Raw genomic sequence first — 16,134 nt, forward strand, 5'->3', positions numbered from 1 at the left:
ATAGACTACTGCAATGCGCTCTACATGGGGCTACCCTTGAAGACTATCCGGAAGCTACAGCTGGTCCAGAATGCGGCTGCGTGGGCTATTTTTGGAGGCCCAAGAAGGGCCCATGTAACACCGTTGCTCCGCGAGCTGCATTGGGTACCAGTTTGCTTCCGGGTCCAATTCAAGGTGTTGGTTATCACCTTTAAAGCCCTACATGGCATGGGACCAGGTTACCTGAGGGACCCGCCTCTCCCCTATGTCTTCAACCTGTCCTACCCAATCGCACAGAGGGCATGCTCCGGACCCCCTCAGTAAAAGAACTCTGGCTAGCGGGGTCCAGAAGGCGGGCCTTCTTTGTGGTGGCCCCCGCCCTTTGGAACATCCTGCCCCGGGAGATGCGATTGGCCCCCTCACTCCTGGCCTTCCGAAGGGCCTTGAAGACCTGGTTCTGCCACTTGGCCTGGGGCGGGGAGGGAATACTTCAAGCAGGGGGATGGCTAGCCCCGTAGTGGCCAGCTCTCCGCAGCCTGATTTTCCATCTGCTTGGATCTTCCTTTCTTTAGCATTGTTTTAAATTTTGGATGTTTTATGTGTTTTAGATGTATTTATAGTTTTAATGTTTTTTGTAAGCCGCCCAGAGTCCCCTATTGTGGGGGAGATGGGCGGGGGAGAAATCCAATAAAATAAATAAAATAAATGTATATGTTGCCCAACTCCCAGCAACTCTGGGCAGTATAATTTTTCCACTGCCAATTGAGCAAAGAAAGAGATCAGCTTCCCCCCATCTGGAACAGCCATGAGTTGGGGCTGATGGGAGTTATTCTCCAACATTTCTGGAGGGGTGCAAATTACTAAAGGTTGGGCTTTGTGCCCATGGTTCCATCTTCCCCAAATAGGAGCTCTAAAGTCTTGGTCCAATGGTGGAAAAGACCCTGTACCTAAATCCACATTAACTTCATTGGTCCTTCCAAGACCAAAACCAGTTTCTCCCGAAGCCCAAAGAACAGCTACCAGTGGGCTCAACAGAACAAAGCTTTGAAGCAGCACTGAATGTCTTTTAGGCCAGTGCTCCTCAACCTTGGCCGCTTTAAACTGTGTGGACTTCAACTCCCAGAATTCCCCAGCCAGCTTAAAGCGGCCAAGGTTGAAGAACGCTGTTTTAGGCAACAAGAACGTAGTGAAGAATGAAAATCAAAACATTACTCCCAACACAAAAGAGGCCAACTGAACACAATTTTGGAAATACAGAACTTGTCAAAAGAGGGCAGGGAGGTGTCAAAGCCAAGAGAGGGGGCTCTACGGCACGGCTGAAGCCTCACTCCTTTTTCATGCGCATCACCGCATGCTCCTAACGGGAGTAGAATGGAGCCTCCAGAAGAAGCCTGGTCCACGTGCTAAACAGGAGCAAGCGGACCTCAAGCTGGTTAACCTGATTTATAATGCACAGAACTCACATCGTGGAAATCACTTGCTTCCGGGTGTTACAGGAAGAAGCAAAGGAATCATACAGAGTCCTAAAAAGGCATCCTGCTCGATCATTACTAGTGGAGAAGCAAAAGGAGAATTTCAGGAACAGGGAATTCCTCTCCACCCACTGACCGAGCAACACTTATTTATTTAATAATACAATAAATTTTTAAAAACCTTTAAAAAATGTATAGGACCACCCATCTCACTGAATATGACTCTGGGCGGCGTACAACCAACAATTAAAACAATATCACAGCTGTTAAAAAAAATCTTAAAAATATAAATAAAAGCAAGATTGAGGGAGAAGGACATTCATCCAAATACAATATAACCATCACACAGGCTCCCCGTGGGATCCTCAAGGCGGCTGGAAAAGCCACATTTTCAGGGCCTTTCGAAAGGCTAACAGGGATGGGGGTAACCTCGGGGGGATGATGTTCCAGGGGGCAGGAGCCACAGCAGAAAAGGCATGCTGTCTGGGTCCTGTCAGACGGAACTCTTTAGCACAGGGTTCCTCAACCTTCGCCACTTTAAGACGGGTGGACTTCAACTCCGAGAATTCCCCAGCCAGCAAGCTGAAGTCCATCCATCTTAAAGTGGCCAAGGTGAAGGAACCCTGCTTTAGCAGACGGGACCCGCAATATACCCCTCCTGCCGGATCTGACGGGAGGGGTAGATGTGATAAGAAAAGGCAATCCCTCAAATAGGTCCCTTGGTCCTACCTTACCTTTGGAATCGCTCCTGCTGTTCCCGCTGCTTCCGGATCTCGGGGAACTGCTTCTCGTAATACTCCCGTGTTTTGCTTTCCTTGGCCTTCCTGCGGGGGTTATTCTCAATCCGGTCCACCTTCTTCTCCCATGCTTCCATTAGTTGGTCGTAGCGCTGGCAGATCTTCTGCTCCTGGTTATTTCCCAAAGACCCAACACACACAGACAAATACACACACAGAAAAGGCTCATGAGATATAAACTCCCTCTCCCACCGGATTCAACACAACAATTCAAATGGAAAGATAGAAGATAGAAGGTTCTGGGCAACTTCCGAGAGGGACCAAAGCTTAGTGGTGCTGTGCCTGCTTTGGTCTGCATGCAGAAGACCATAGGTACAATCGTTGACACCTCCAGATAAAAGAGGGACGGGGACCCATGGGATTTTCTACAATATTGGCATGTCCCCAGGTTCTCAGCTTTGAGTTCCACCAACCTTTACAAGTAAAATGAATGGGTGAAGCCTTCAGAAGGCATCCATTTAACTTCTTTTAAAATGAAGACACCAACAAGTATAAAAGAGTGGGCTATAAAGGTACGGCACTAAAAGGAAGTCAAAGATGTGGAGAAGACTCTTTGGTTGGAGGCCCTGGAGACACGGAGTCAATGAGAACTCAAAATACAGCTAGCAACACAAAATACTGCACTTCCCAGACTGTTGAGTTTCTAACAAGGTTATTCAGGACTCTTGGTCCATCTTCTCATGACAAGGGTAAGATGGAAGAAAAACGATTTGCCAGAGCAGTGTCACTCACACTCCTGCTAAAGCTCCAAGGTCTTCATAGGGACCAACATACCCAGCCCAGCCAAAGTCCCTGCCTATGCAAGCATCACATCAAAGTCAAGATGGTAACTTTGAAAAGAGCCTTCTAGCTCCTTCAAAATTGACCAATGTATTATTACGAGAGCCTTGTGAATCACAGTCCACTTCATTTGTGGGATCCACAGAAGGTTCCTTACCTAATCAGTCCATTCACACCTCCTCCTCTGAAAACTCTTCTAATTTTGAAAGTTCCCTACATTTAATCTATCTATTTATTTATCAATCAATCATCCATGCAACAATCATTTCTTGCTCTTTTCCTCTCTCCAGACAACAACAAACATCCCTTAAGGAAGCAAAGCGTTCTGATTTTCTGCTCTTGAACTGTATTTTTTACAAGCTAGTTCCCATGTTTCCATTTTGTTTCTTGTTTTAACAGAGGGAGAAACATTCCTGTGCCCACATCCCATGCACAGCTTCAAGTATTAGGTGTGTTCTACTGAAGGACCACTAAAACCTGGAGGGCTGGAAAGAACATCCCAGAGCGAGGGCAGTCAGGAGGTCAGGAAAGCAAGAGAGCCCGAACCCAGATCATTCGCTCATCTACCTCAGCCTTCCCCAGATGCCATGACAGCTGAGAATTAAGGGTGCCGAACCCCAAGACATCTGGAGGGCAACAGGCTGGGAAAGGCAGACCTCAACTATTTCCTCTGATTGACAGCAACTCTGATGGGGACATATTTTGCTGGATTTCTGGGAGGTGTGCAGGGGCAAGAGGAGTGACAACTTGTGTCTGGCAATTCATGAGGAGTTACAAAACACAACCATACCCTTTGCTTCCTGGCATGATTCCGCCTCTTGAAAAACAAGATGAGTTTTTTCCTCATAACTTGGTTCCTAAAAAGAAGGGGGGGGAGATGAGAGGTGAGACCAGGTTTCATCTGTTCTAATCACAGCCTTTTCTCTGTTTTCAACAAGTTTCACATCAGAAGTTTTATCCTTCACTTACAAGTGGTGGCACATTCTATTTTGGTACATGTGCTTTGGTACAAAAAAAAGACAAGTTGTGCTAACAAAAGTGTTCAGAAGGTTTGAGAGTGCTGGGAAGAAGTCACAAGCGGTTAAAATCCTGCCTGCCAAAAGACTATTAATAATTAATCCCCAGTCCTTGGCATCAGCAGTGCAGAGAAAAAGTTCATATTCCTGAAAATGCTACTGATATAAGCCCTAATTTAGGCATGAGAACCACAAGAAAAAAAAAATCTCACTGTGGAACAGCCAGGATGTACAAGATTTCTTCTAAAACATGGATGCCCCATGCTCAGCGCATCCAGCTTGGGATGACGGTTGTTCCATAAGAACACAAAAACTATCCCACTGGATCCAATCTATTTGTCCAGCACAAAAGCAGCTGGCCAGAAATTTGGGGAGAGTAGAACTAGGAAGGCATGGAGGCTATTCACGCCCAGGCTCTGGGCGTTCTTGAGACAGAATGCAACTTTATATGAGGTTTCTGGGGAGACCTCTCCTTTTTGAACCAAACCCTTTGCGCTTTAAGTCAATCACCATCTCACTGTCTTGCAGCGTTGAATTTCAGCAGGTACTTGTGCCCTTCCTATCCTCTGGCCTTGCACGCACCCGCCCGCTCAACAGACAATTCCTTGAAATCTTGGCCTCTGCTCCATTCTTAAAACAACGATCCAGGTTTTTTCTCAAGCTGATTCTTCCCTTTCAAAAAGTGACCACATCACCATCAAAGTCCAAAACTGGGCTACCCTCCTCAGGCTACTCCATCCAAGTTCCTTGGATGTGTATTACCGGGTATGCCAAAAAAGTTATTTGTGGAATTCCCTTGATGCTACTGATCGATATAAGTAGCAAAGCAAGCCTGTCCTGATTTTACTTTTTCCTCCACGAGGGCTAGTGCAGGAAGCCTAAATGCTCGAAACAAGGGACAAGATGGTACCAGCGTCCCTCCACCGCTGTTTAGAAAGCATTTTAGCATTTTGTAAAGCATTTAGAGAGAGACCACCTCTCCCCAAATTCTTAGCCAGTCTAGCTTCTGGCTGGGAATTAGAAGAGCTGGAGCCCAGCACATCAGCAGGGTGCCTGGTTGGAAAAGGCAAAACTAATCCAGAGCTTAAACTAACCATATTTTCCAGTTCCCACATAACAACAGAGAGCGGTTAGTTTAAGTAGGAAGCAGATGCTTTCAGCCTCCTCTTCTGGTGTGTGTGAAAAAAAGAAACACGAGAGCCTGAATCAGCAGATCTTTCTGCACGATGGGGAATTATATTCTAGCATTACAGATGGGCTGGGGACAGTGTCAGCAAGACATCGTTAAACTGCTTTAATAAAAACTGGGAGTTTTAAAAAGGGCCAGCCAGAGAAAGTTGGAGCGTACGGGAAGCCCTTCCCACCTGCCAGGAATCATCATCTTTATTACTTACGGTCATTAACCAACACAAAGCAAATCTTCTCTAACCTTAGAGCTACAGACCGGCAGGATTAAAATGAATAAAAAGGGTACATACAATGTTAGCTAAAAGGAGTAGAAGGAATAAAAAGCGTTAGGACAAACAAGTCAGAATACTGTAAGGATAAACTTATAAACAAAACAAAAAAATGGAGACAGATGCCGTTAAATAAAACAGCAAAGCTGAAAAGGATTTAAGCCTCTGGCAAACCCTGCCAGAACACAATAACTGGAAGGATAAGTATGAAACGAGGCACACATTCCATCTCAGAAAATGAGATCTTTCCAATCAAGGTTTGGAAGAAATATTAGACAGAGCAAGGCTCTTACGTTTTGATGTTTTCATGGTACACTTTTGTGTCTGAAGGCTGGTTGTAAAGAGGCTGCAGAAAGAGAGAAAGATATTTAACTGTCTTTATGCCTGAAGGAAGCCGAGTCAGCACACGCTTCTCTCGCCTCATGGAAAACATGCTGGTGATCTACCCACAAGGAGGGTTTTCCCCATTTATCGGCCCATATCCAGGATCTCCAATGTGTTGGAAAGAATATAAGTACAAGTAGAACACAGAGGGTGGGTTCAAGTGGCAGGTCTTTTTCACAGTAGTCCCCACACACTGTCCTTTCTCCTTGCAATTCACAAGGCAGCAAAACCAGAATTCTTCCAATGGGTTGTGAGTACTCATCTTGGGGTATGTATGTTTTGGAGCTTGAATACTGTGATTATTGGTGTTTTTTGTTTGGTCCCTGCTTTGTTGTTCACTGTCCAAAGTCTTAAAAGAACAGGTGCGGTCCAAATATTGTAAACAGACAAGCATTTTGGGGACATTCACTGGTCAACATTCACATCCTCTGGTCAAGGCGTACGTTAGTCGAAAATCACGATCTTTCTATTGCCAGCTCATGAGTGGGCAACCCACGCCTACAGGGTGCTGCATAAATCCATCTATACACACTACTGACTGCTCGGCCTCATTTTTCTGCTCACGCAGCTGATCGATAATCCAGAAGGTACAGACTGAAGCAAAGGAGTCATCTTACCTGCAGCCCAGCCCACTTTTCCGTACTGTACCTCCAAGCCCAGCCCAATTTCCCCAAAGTTCAACAGCACAGGGAGGAGGAAGTGGGAAAAGGGGCGGATTCTGTTTGCTCTCTTCCACAGTTCCTCTCCCTGGCCAGGCGGGGCATGGCTAAACTAACCAGAAATAAACTTAGTATTGTCCCAGGCTAGGGCTGCTGGCCAGAAACTCCAAACAATATCTCAAGCTTCGTATTTCTGTTCATCCAGGTCCTTCCGGGACTGGAAGGAAAGAAATGAGAAGTGAAAAAACCGGAAGTCCCGTCTTTCCAAAAGGCCCCGTTCTCAGCTGAGAAGCAACTTGTAAGCGACCGGTGCAAACTATTATTTTTATGTTCGTCCCCTGTGAGCAGGTGAACCAGGGCAACCGTTTCCAACCCAAGCAAAATGGTTAGCCACAGACCTTTGATTCTCTTACTGCTTTCAAAGAAAGGTCGCAGCCCACGAGGAGGAAAAAGGCGAACAAGACCCTAGGAAGAAAAAAGGAGGACACTCACCAGCTCCACCTTGGGGCCCAGCCCTTCGAAAATCTTATGAGCTTCCTCTGCCTTTTTCTGCAAGGGAGGCAAAAAAAAAAAAAAGGCTGTTTATCCAGAAGATCAGATGAATGTTTGTAAAGTCTCAGTAATTCAGTGGAGAATATTCTTTTAGATCAACGTCTCCACTGAATGCTCTAAGACAGGGTTCCTCGACCCTGGCAACTTTAAGACGGGTGGACTTCAACTCCCAGAATTCCCCAGCCAGCAAAGCAAAGCTGGCTGGGGAATTCTGGGAGTTGAAGTCCACCCGTCTTAAAGTTGCCAAAGTGGAGGAACCCAGCTCTAAGAGAGAAAGCTCCTTTTGAACACAAGTGAGGAAGCATTTCGTGCATTAATTGGAAGGGGGAAGAAATGAGGATTCTGCCCCACTCCTCGTTTTCGTTCCACTGGAGACTCCGGGTGGGCCCTGAATCTGTCTTTCCATCTGCCCAACCTTCAGCATCAAGACACAACACTTTTCTTCCAGTGGCCTCCACTGTGAACGGGGGGGGGGGGGGGAGGAGAGAGACAGCTCAGAAGACCAAGAGTTGTTGGCAAACTGCATCAGGACCCAACGGTTTGTTTGGTCTCTAAGTAGCTGAACTTTAAGTCCTCGCATGTCCAGCCCAACAATTCCTTCTCCCAAATCACCTGAGCTTTCGAACAAGCAGAATTATCCAGGCTGACCTCTCTTTCCACTCTGACCGTGCTGCTCTCCAGCACAACTGCCCTCTTGCACAACGTCCCAGCACGTATCACACTGCTCACCCCCACGGTGGGAAGACAAAGAGGTCACAGTCCTTTCTGTGTACATTTGATGTCGCCACAAGAGCATTATGAAAGTCAGGCAGCATAAACTAGACACCGAAGAAAAACTCCCAATCAATAAAGGCTAAACCAGCTCTCTCTGGTCAGGGATTCTCTCCCTGTTTTGGAGTTTCTGCTTCCAAAACTCTCAAGCGGGGCTGGTGGAGAACTCTGGGAACCGGAGTCTGAGTGTTTTGGGAAGACAGCGGGCTGGAGAAGGTGGTTCCATCAGGGTCTCAGAAGCAGGAAGAGTGCCGGGGCCCTAGAAAGCTACAGAGCCCTGGGCACCCTCTGCCTATGTCTTAACAAATGGAGGATCAAGCCCACCACCCTCCAGAATGCCAACATGCAGAGACCCAGTTACCTGCCTACTCAAGAGCCAGACTCCAATGCAAGCCCACGAGTGCTCATCTGGGTGAGCACCTGAGGAGGCTGCAACCGCTTAGCCCGGGGCCTGACAGAAGAAGGAAGAGCAGAACCGGGGCCGCTCTGCCAGGGAACGTGAGGCAGGCTGGCCCCTAATCTCCAATCCACCATCCACAACTTCCCCACCCTGTTGGGGGTTCTTGTGAAAGCAGAATCAATCAGATTGGCCCAGACTCAATACAGACCCAGAGCACTGGAAGCTGAGATAGTTGGTTTGCTTTGAATCTCTCTACAGGGGCTGGAGAAGACTTTTTATTTTACAAAACAAGGATATTTTACAAAAGGAAGCTGTATATTGAGAATGTCTTCAATTATTACACAAACATATTGCTGCTAGCATTCTATCTATATCTATGCCCTATTCCTATTGTCCTTCTCTAGTTGCCCTAATACCCTACTCCTAAATCAACGTTCTTAGTGGTAAACTTATATTTTATTACTTGCCCTCTTTTCTGTAGCCTCTTTATTTACGGCAACCCCATTCATATATCACATTACTCCATTCTCTCTCTCTACCATATATTTCCCCGTTGGTAGCCACTAGATTTCTTCATATTTCTTTCCTTTATCTTTGATTTCTCTACATTTCTTTCCTTTATCTTTGATTTCTTTGTATGGGCCTGTTGCTACCTTCTGTATCCCTCTTCTACAGAGTTCAGCCCATCTCATCTCTCTTTGGGCGTCCTTCCACACAGCCAAACAGATTCAACATGTTTAGGGAAGGAGGGAGGGAGGGAAGGAGGGAAGACCTGTCAACAACTGTTCGTTGTGACAAGCAGGAGAGCAAATTATTTCAGCCCAGGCTGCTCCTGGTCAGGGTGCCAGAAAGCTATGAAAACCTGGCGCTGGTCCCAGGCCCGGGGTTGATCTTCACGATTTGTTTAAGGGCCCCCGTTTTGTTTTCTTGATTTTGTTGTTTATTTTAGTCGGGGCTGTCTGTCTGATGTTGTGCTCTTATGTTTTTTTTTTCCTGGTTTCGTATCCCGCCCAGAGTCGACTGGAGTTGGGCGGCCAATAAATCAATCAATAAATCGCAACCAGCTGTGCCATTTTGCAGGATGCTCCAGAGTTAAGGCCGGGCATAGCCCAGCTGTGAGGGTGCCACAAGTCAGGGCGAGAGTTCACAGGTCAAAGAGGAACAGCCAACGTTAACATCGCAGCAGCAGATAAAACCGTTCTCAAACAGAACGGCTCCGTAACCTGCAAAGGCAGACGCACTCATTCTGGGTTTAGGGCATTCCTCGAGCGGTGCCCAAGCAGACAGGGGCCCTTCCGCTCGCTCTCCCACCCCATGTCGCCCACCCCCTCAAAACGGCTCAGCCGAGACTGCGCAGCCACTGAACGCGTTTGGCCTGCTTTGGGGCGCTTGGCAGTCTTTCCGCCTCGATTAGAAAGTTTTTTTCCTCTTGTTTCCCCTCTCCTCCATTATTCTACCAGCCACAGACTCCGGACACCTCCTTTCTCATCTCAGGGAGGTTGTTTCTCGCTCCGGAAAGAGCCACGCCCGGAGGCCAGCACTGGCTACCAGCGCCCAGCAGCCATTCCCACCCCGGTCCCCTCTGAACCAGCTGGACTACAACTATCATCATCCACAGCCAGCATGCTCATTGCTGGAAGGCACCCAGGCTGAGGAGAGGGGGACAGATATACAGGAGACTCAAGCTTCCTCGTTTGGCCCCTGCATTTGTGAAGACCATTTGCTGGGGAAACGCACAGAGGAGGCCTACTGCCCTCTCCGTACGTGGGGAGGAGAGGCTGCTGCTGGAAGCAAGCGCTGTTTCGGGCACCGTTCTGCAAACTTCAAAGCACTGCTAAGCAGCCCTGGCCAGTACCAACTGGTGTAGCATGCCCTCTGCTAAATAATCCTCCTTTTATTGGCGGTTCCCACCAGCCCCAGACGGGAGGAGCTCTGGCCCGTGCCGCTGGAACTTCCACTGTCTTGTGGCATTTGCCATTCCAAAGATTAAGCATCGACATGGATGGGACCAGGCTACCCGAGGGACCATCTCACCCCCATTATGTCGACCCGTCCCACCCGGTCGGGCAGAGAGGGCACGTTACGGCCTCCCTCTACGAAAGGATGTTGAGTGGCGGGGCCCAGGAGGCGAGCCTTCTCTGCCATGGCCCCCACCCTATGGAACATCCTCCCCCCAGAGGTGAGGCAGACCCCCACTCTCCCAGTCTTCTGGAAAGGGGTGAAGACCTGGCTCTGCCAACTCGTGTGGGGTGTGAGGAGAGGTAACCAACCCTGGGGGTGTCTGGTAGCCTGAAGATGCTCTCGTACATTAATAACCTTTATTTACCATCAGTGCCTTGGAAGACATTATTTAGGTATGAGCCATTGTTTTATTGCATTTTAATCAGTATTTGTTCTTGTTTTATTGTAAACCGCCCAGAGTTGCTCTTTGAGGGAGATGGGCGGTGACTAAATTTGAAATATAAATACATACATACACACATACATACATACGGCCAAGGGTAAGAATAAGGAATCGCAGGACAAGGCCCAAGTTCTCTGGCCGTGGAAGGAACCCAGAATCCCGTGATGCAGGGAGCACCCGAAGGCAGGCTGGAGGCTGGCATTACAACCTCCTCCAGAGTGCAGGCCAGGCACCAGAAAGAGCGGTAATCTTGGGGAGAAGCCCTTTCCAGACAGAGCAAAGGAGGCCACATGGGAACAGCCCGCCGCATGAAAAGACATGGGCTGGGTCCCCTGCCCCCTGCCACGGCACAACAGTCTCACCAGGGTCTGTGGAGGAAGCCTCCATCGGCTAGGCTGACCCATCTGGTTTATCCATCGGAATGAGGAGGTCCCCCAAGCCAAAGACAAACCGCACTTCGGCCTGGCATAAGGTGTAAATCAAGCCAGGGTTCCAGCAACCCAGTTGAACCCGGGAAAGGAAAGCTCGCAATCGCTGGAGCAGCCAGGCTGGTTTGAGGCTGACCCACAAAAACCAAAGAGGGACGGGAGCTCGTGGGGAGGCCCAGCTAGGCGGCAGCAGCCGGGCTGCTCTCAGAAGCTAAACGGGGTCTGCCTGGGCAGGCGTCGGAGGAGAGACCGCCTGAGATGCTGTTCTGAGCTGCTGGCTGGACTGGGGATGCCGAAAAAACATCGCGGACAAAGGCGGAAATGACTTCTGTAACTCTACCAAGAAAACTGCGTGGACACAGTCCCGAGGAGCTGAGTTCGACACAAGGGCGTATTTGATTTACTTTGATCACAGGGTAACGCTGCCAACATTTTTCCCCATCCCTCGCCTACACGTCCCTCGCGTTAACTGTTTGTAGATAGGGAAACAGAACTCTTTCGATTTCCACCCCTCACACCCAGCCCACCCTAATATATGGCTCTGCTTGGTTTCTGGGGATCTGCTTTTACGCCAACAGGGGAGTCTTAGGGTACTGGCTAAAGGAAAACGTATGTTCAGAATCGGGCAAACGTTTACACCCCCCAGAAAGTTTACTTTCACCCACTCCAAGCTCACTGTTCTCTCTGGAGCAGTCTTCTCCGACGTAGCCGCCTCCTGATGCACAGGGACAGCAGCCCTGCAATTCTCAACCTGCAGGGTGCTTGTGCTGGCTGGGAATTCTGGGTGCTGCAGTCCCAAATCTGTCTGGGGGATCGCAGGTTGGGGAAGGCTGGGCCAGAAGAGGCCACTCTCACTTGCAGAACGCAGGCGAGATGAGCTTGCAAGACTTCGCCACTTGCGATCTCCAGAAGAGCCAAACTTTCTGCTCAGCACAGCAAGAGTGTGGAGCGTCTGTACAAAGGGTCCAACCTTCTGCCCTGGATGGCCCTGTGAATGGGACATCCGCCCCTGCATGGGACTTTGAAGGATTTTCCTATGCATTGCTCAACAGAGCAAGGAACGCTTCACACCCAGATGCACACTCCTTCCGAACTAGAAGGTGAAGTTGTGATTTGCTGTGATGGTGGCAAGATTGTTGCAACTGTCGCTATACAGGCAGTCCCTGGGTTAAGAATGAGTTCCGCTCCTAAGTCTGTCTTTAACTCGAATTTGGATGTAAGTCAGAACTCATACTTACAAATGGACTGCCTATTACTAAAAATGGAAGGCGGACGGCGTTCTCCTTTCTCAAGCAGACGGACCACTGAAGCCGCGCGATGTTTTCACGAACCTCTGAAAACTGCTGTATATTAAAAATGCGCAGCTTTGGCGGTTTATGAAAGCATTGTGTGGCTTCAGCAGTTCGAGGAAGGAGAATGCCGTTTGCCATTTTTACTAATAGGCAGCCTGTTCATAAGTATGAGTTGTCCGTAAGTCAGACGTTCTCAACCCAGGGATGGCCTGTACAGGGCTGGTCTTGAAGCAGCAGCCACAACAGAAACAGGCCACTAGACTCCTCTTCAGAGTAGCTTCTGGAAACCTGAACACATTGCTTCTTCCGAGAAGTGCTGCAGCATCCCCCTAAACTTGTAATGTGTAGCAACGGGTTAATGATGTCTCAAGTCTGAGGGTGAGCTGAAGAAGCCCCAGGATTGGAAGGAGCATGTCAAGTGATAATGCAAAAGGGGACCTTCCTCATTGTGATCCTGTACAGCACTGTTTCTCAGCCTTGGCAACTTTAGGATATATGGACATCAATTTCCAGAATTCTCCAGCCAGCTTGAAGTCCACACTTCTTAAAGTTGCCAAGGTTGAGAAACACTATTGTACATCTAGAATGCCTTACTCTGGCTTTATGTTGTCACTAGATTAAACCCCACTACACAGTCAAGCCTTTGCATTTACAGATTGGTGTCCAGATGTAGAGGACAGAGGGAATGGCCTTGAAGGACAGTAGGAAGAGCTCCTACCAAGAGAACCTCAGATAAAAGGGGCCTGAGCCAGGGCCAAGAATGTGAGTACACGCCTCAGACGAGCCCCTCCCTAGTTCTCCCAAAGATAAAGGGAGGGAAGGGGGAAGCACATTCTGACTTGCAAGCTTCTGTTACTATAACCTTATAATAAAAGTTGTATTAGCATTCATAACTTTGGCTTCCTAGTCTGGTCTGCCTTGAAGGACTGACACTGGTCATGTCTTACTGCAGCTTTTAGTGCTTCTAATGGCAACAAAGGGCCAGAAGTTACAGAAATATGCTTAACAGGCTCTATCCCACCCTGAAATATAACTTAAAAACTCAAAGGTGGCCTTGTTACCCAAACTATGGAGCTAAGACAGCAGGGGAGGAAGCCACCCCCATCTTCCAGGTGGTGAGTCAAAGACTTGGGGCCATAACCCTAAACAAAGCTCATTTAACAAGAGGACTCATTTCCAAGTTAACTGGTACTGAATTAGGGTTTGAATTATACTCTGAATTTTGGGAGAGGGAAGGAGGAATCCCATCATCATTTTGGGCCGTTCTTTTGGCTGCCCAAAGAAGGGCCTGTTTTGCAAACATGAGGCCTAGACGCAGTTTCTAGCCCCCTGAACACACACCCCATTCAGAGTGAAAGTTGGGGGAAAGATCATACACAGGTGCAAGTTATTCCAAAGCCCATCATGGAGCACAAGGAGCCCTGCTAGACCAGCCCCTTGCTTAAAAGGCAGGATGCACAGCCACCTCTCTCCCCGCTAACCTACCAATCGGCAACGGACGCCACCAGCATTTTTTTACTTTCAACTTAGAAAGCAAAATGGGGTGGGAGGGAGAGATCAAAATGAATGGCTAGCATCCCAAGTTTGTGGCACATGGAGAGAGGAGAGTGTCTCCCCACTTCTTTGGTCAACTGAATCAGGTTTTGTTTCTGCTCATGGACTCCAAAGATCTTCCCACTTACTGGTGCAGTCACACTAACCGTAAGCCCAACGTGTTCTGGGCTGGGCCCCTCTAAGGTTCAGATCTGCCTTTCCCTCCCAGGCTGCAACTCTATCAGTCCCCCCTTGAAGGCTGCTAGGAATCCCACCTTTCCTGCAGTAATTCTGAGAGTTTAAGAGAGGCTGGGAAAAGGAGGAAGACCTGTTGCATTTGGGGGCCTCCAGCCCAATCAGACTTCCTCCACCCAGGGCAGCTCTGCCCTTCTCCGGGCGCATCTCTCCCACGGAAGCAATTTCCCTCTTTCTCTAAGCAACGTGTGCGCCAGCAAAGCGCTTGCCTCAAGAAGGGAGAAAGCATTACCCGATTCTCATCGTAGATTATCTGGACGATGCTGCGATGCTTCTGCTCGACAGGAGGAGGGGAGACAGGCCTCTCTGGTTCAGGCGGTTTTGCTGCTTCTTCCTCGAGCTGTTGCTAAGAGACAAGAGGGCGGGAGGGACGTCAGCCGCGCTAGTCCCGCTAGGAATGAGTCAGAGATAACACGAACATCTGGATCAACTAGATGTGGCCTGGGCAAGTTAAGAACAAGAGGGATCTCGGAGCAACCGGCCATGTTGGTCACAAGCAGAGCAGTACCCCTGTTTGCATGTTAAAAAGAGACAAGACAGGTCCACAGACGCTAGAAATCTTACTGCACCAGCAACCTGGAGTGGATGTCTGCTGGGAGGGCGGGGATGGCTTAAACTGAGAGCCTGCTGCTGAATTCAGATCTGCAGATGTAAAATTCCAGGCTCATCTACCGTAACTTAGGAGCTGCCTCTTACCAGATGGAGACATTTAACTATCCGGTCCAAGATTGTTTCCTTTGAAAAACATGGCTTTGGGGCAAGGGCCTCTGCAGGGAGGGGGTCAAAAAAGTCAAGATGGCAACTGAAGCCATGCAACTGAAGCCCCACCAGCTTTTGTAGCTGCACTGACATTGCAGAGGTTTTGACTGTGCAGTTACGATCATCTTGTCTTTTTCGACCCCTCCTGCGGACACCACTGTTTGAGGCAGAGGTGGGTCTTCAGACTCAAGCACTCCCTGATCCTTTCAACCAATGAACAAAACCTATCTTATTTTAACCATCTCATATGCCATCAGTAGGCAGAAAGACTGGAGGTCCAGCTCAATATAATCCCAGGGTGGATTTTAGCCTGAGTTCCTGTGCATTCATGGAGTTCTACTGTGAAATGATTTTACTCACTTCTCATTCACTGAAGACGCTGGAAATTAAACCTGGAAACTTCTGCATGCCGCTTTTGCTCACAACCTCCTAGGAGCTGTGAGACTTGAACCTGGAGGTCTAACAGGCACAATCTTCTACTGCTTCTCCCACCAAGACCCTGCTGCTGTCTTCCCAAGTAGATCCAAACACCACGGTCCAGAACACTTCGCTAGGCAGCTGATCCAGGACATAATCTAAGCACTTGCTGGTCAGGGGAATAAGCTGGGTCACCCACTTGGCCAACAGGCTGGACTTCTGCCTATGGACATGCTTGACAAATTTTTGGTCTCCTGGGCACAAAGGACGAACTGCCCAAGTTTAATAACCTCACTCTAGGATCTTGAGATATTTCAGCAGAAACCTCTGAGACTTCTGCAATGTTTGAATGGTTATTATTTGACTTTTTAGTGGGGTGGAGTTGCTTGGTGACCTGGGGTACTGCAGCATTGCTGACTGATGATCTACAAAACCTCCCGTGCCAGAAGCAGGACGTTCCACAGTGACAGAACTCCAAAACGTTCCATCCTCCTTCAGACTACATCAAGCCTGTTTTGTCCTGAGCGTCGCAAGCTACTTCCACTTCAGGGGATTAACTTCCATAAAACTGCCAGACAACCCCCATCTCTCCAGAGTTCTACAGAACATTCTGTTTCTGGAAGAGCAGGTTTTGTACATAACATACCTTCCACCAATGTTAGTTCTAGCCAGACTGCTGGCTTGGCCAGTCTCTGCTGACTCAGCCGGTTCCTTCATCCCCAGACACATCAGCCCAGGTTCCGGCTACTCCTTCATCCCCTCCGCCAGCAGCCACAAGA

The 16,134-nt window shown here is 48.6% G+C and overlaps 1 protein-coding gene across 8 annotated transcripts in view; it reads right to left on the bottom strand.

Annotated features, from left to right (window-relative positions):
* NCOR1 (nuclear receptor corepressor 1) overlaps positions 1 to 16,134 on the bottom strand; it is a 124,734-nt gene that overhangs the window by 88,328 nt on the left and 20,272 nt on the right. For 5 of the 8 annotated variants that reach the window (XM_025171240.2, XM_025171242.2, XM_015889292.3 and 2 more), the window contains exons 6-11: positions 14,412 to 14,525; positions 7,037 to 7,093; positions 5,795 to 5,847; positions 3,819 to 3,885; positions 2,186 to 2,358; positions 1,443 to 1,529 (exon numbers count right to left, since the gene is read on the bottom strand). In XM_025171240.2, coding sequence (XP_025027008.1) covers positions 1,443 to 1,529; positions 2,186 to 2,358; positions 3,819 to 3,885; positions 5,795 to 5,847; positions 7,037 to 7,093; positions 14,412 to 14,525 — 551 coding nt within the window. The remainder of the gene's footprint in view (positions 1 to 1,442; positions 1,530 to 2,185; positions 2,359 to 3,818; positions 3,886 to 5,794; positions 5,848 to 7,036; positions 7,094 to 14,411; positions 14,526 to 16,134) is intronic. The other 3 variants (XM_007435278.4, XM_015889293.3, XM_088138764.1) reach the window with 1 other exon arrangement.

Source organism: Python bivittatus, unplaced genomic scaffold (genome assembly GCF_059951505.1).
Source record: "Python bivittatus isolate LINGU-HERP-01145 unplaced genomic scaffold, Pbiv_v1 ctg000240_np1212, whole genome shotgun sequence".
NCBI lineage: Eukaryota > Metazoa > Chordata > Lepidosauria > Squamata > Pythonidae > Python > Python bivittatus.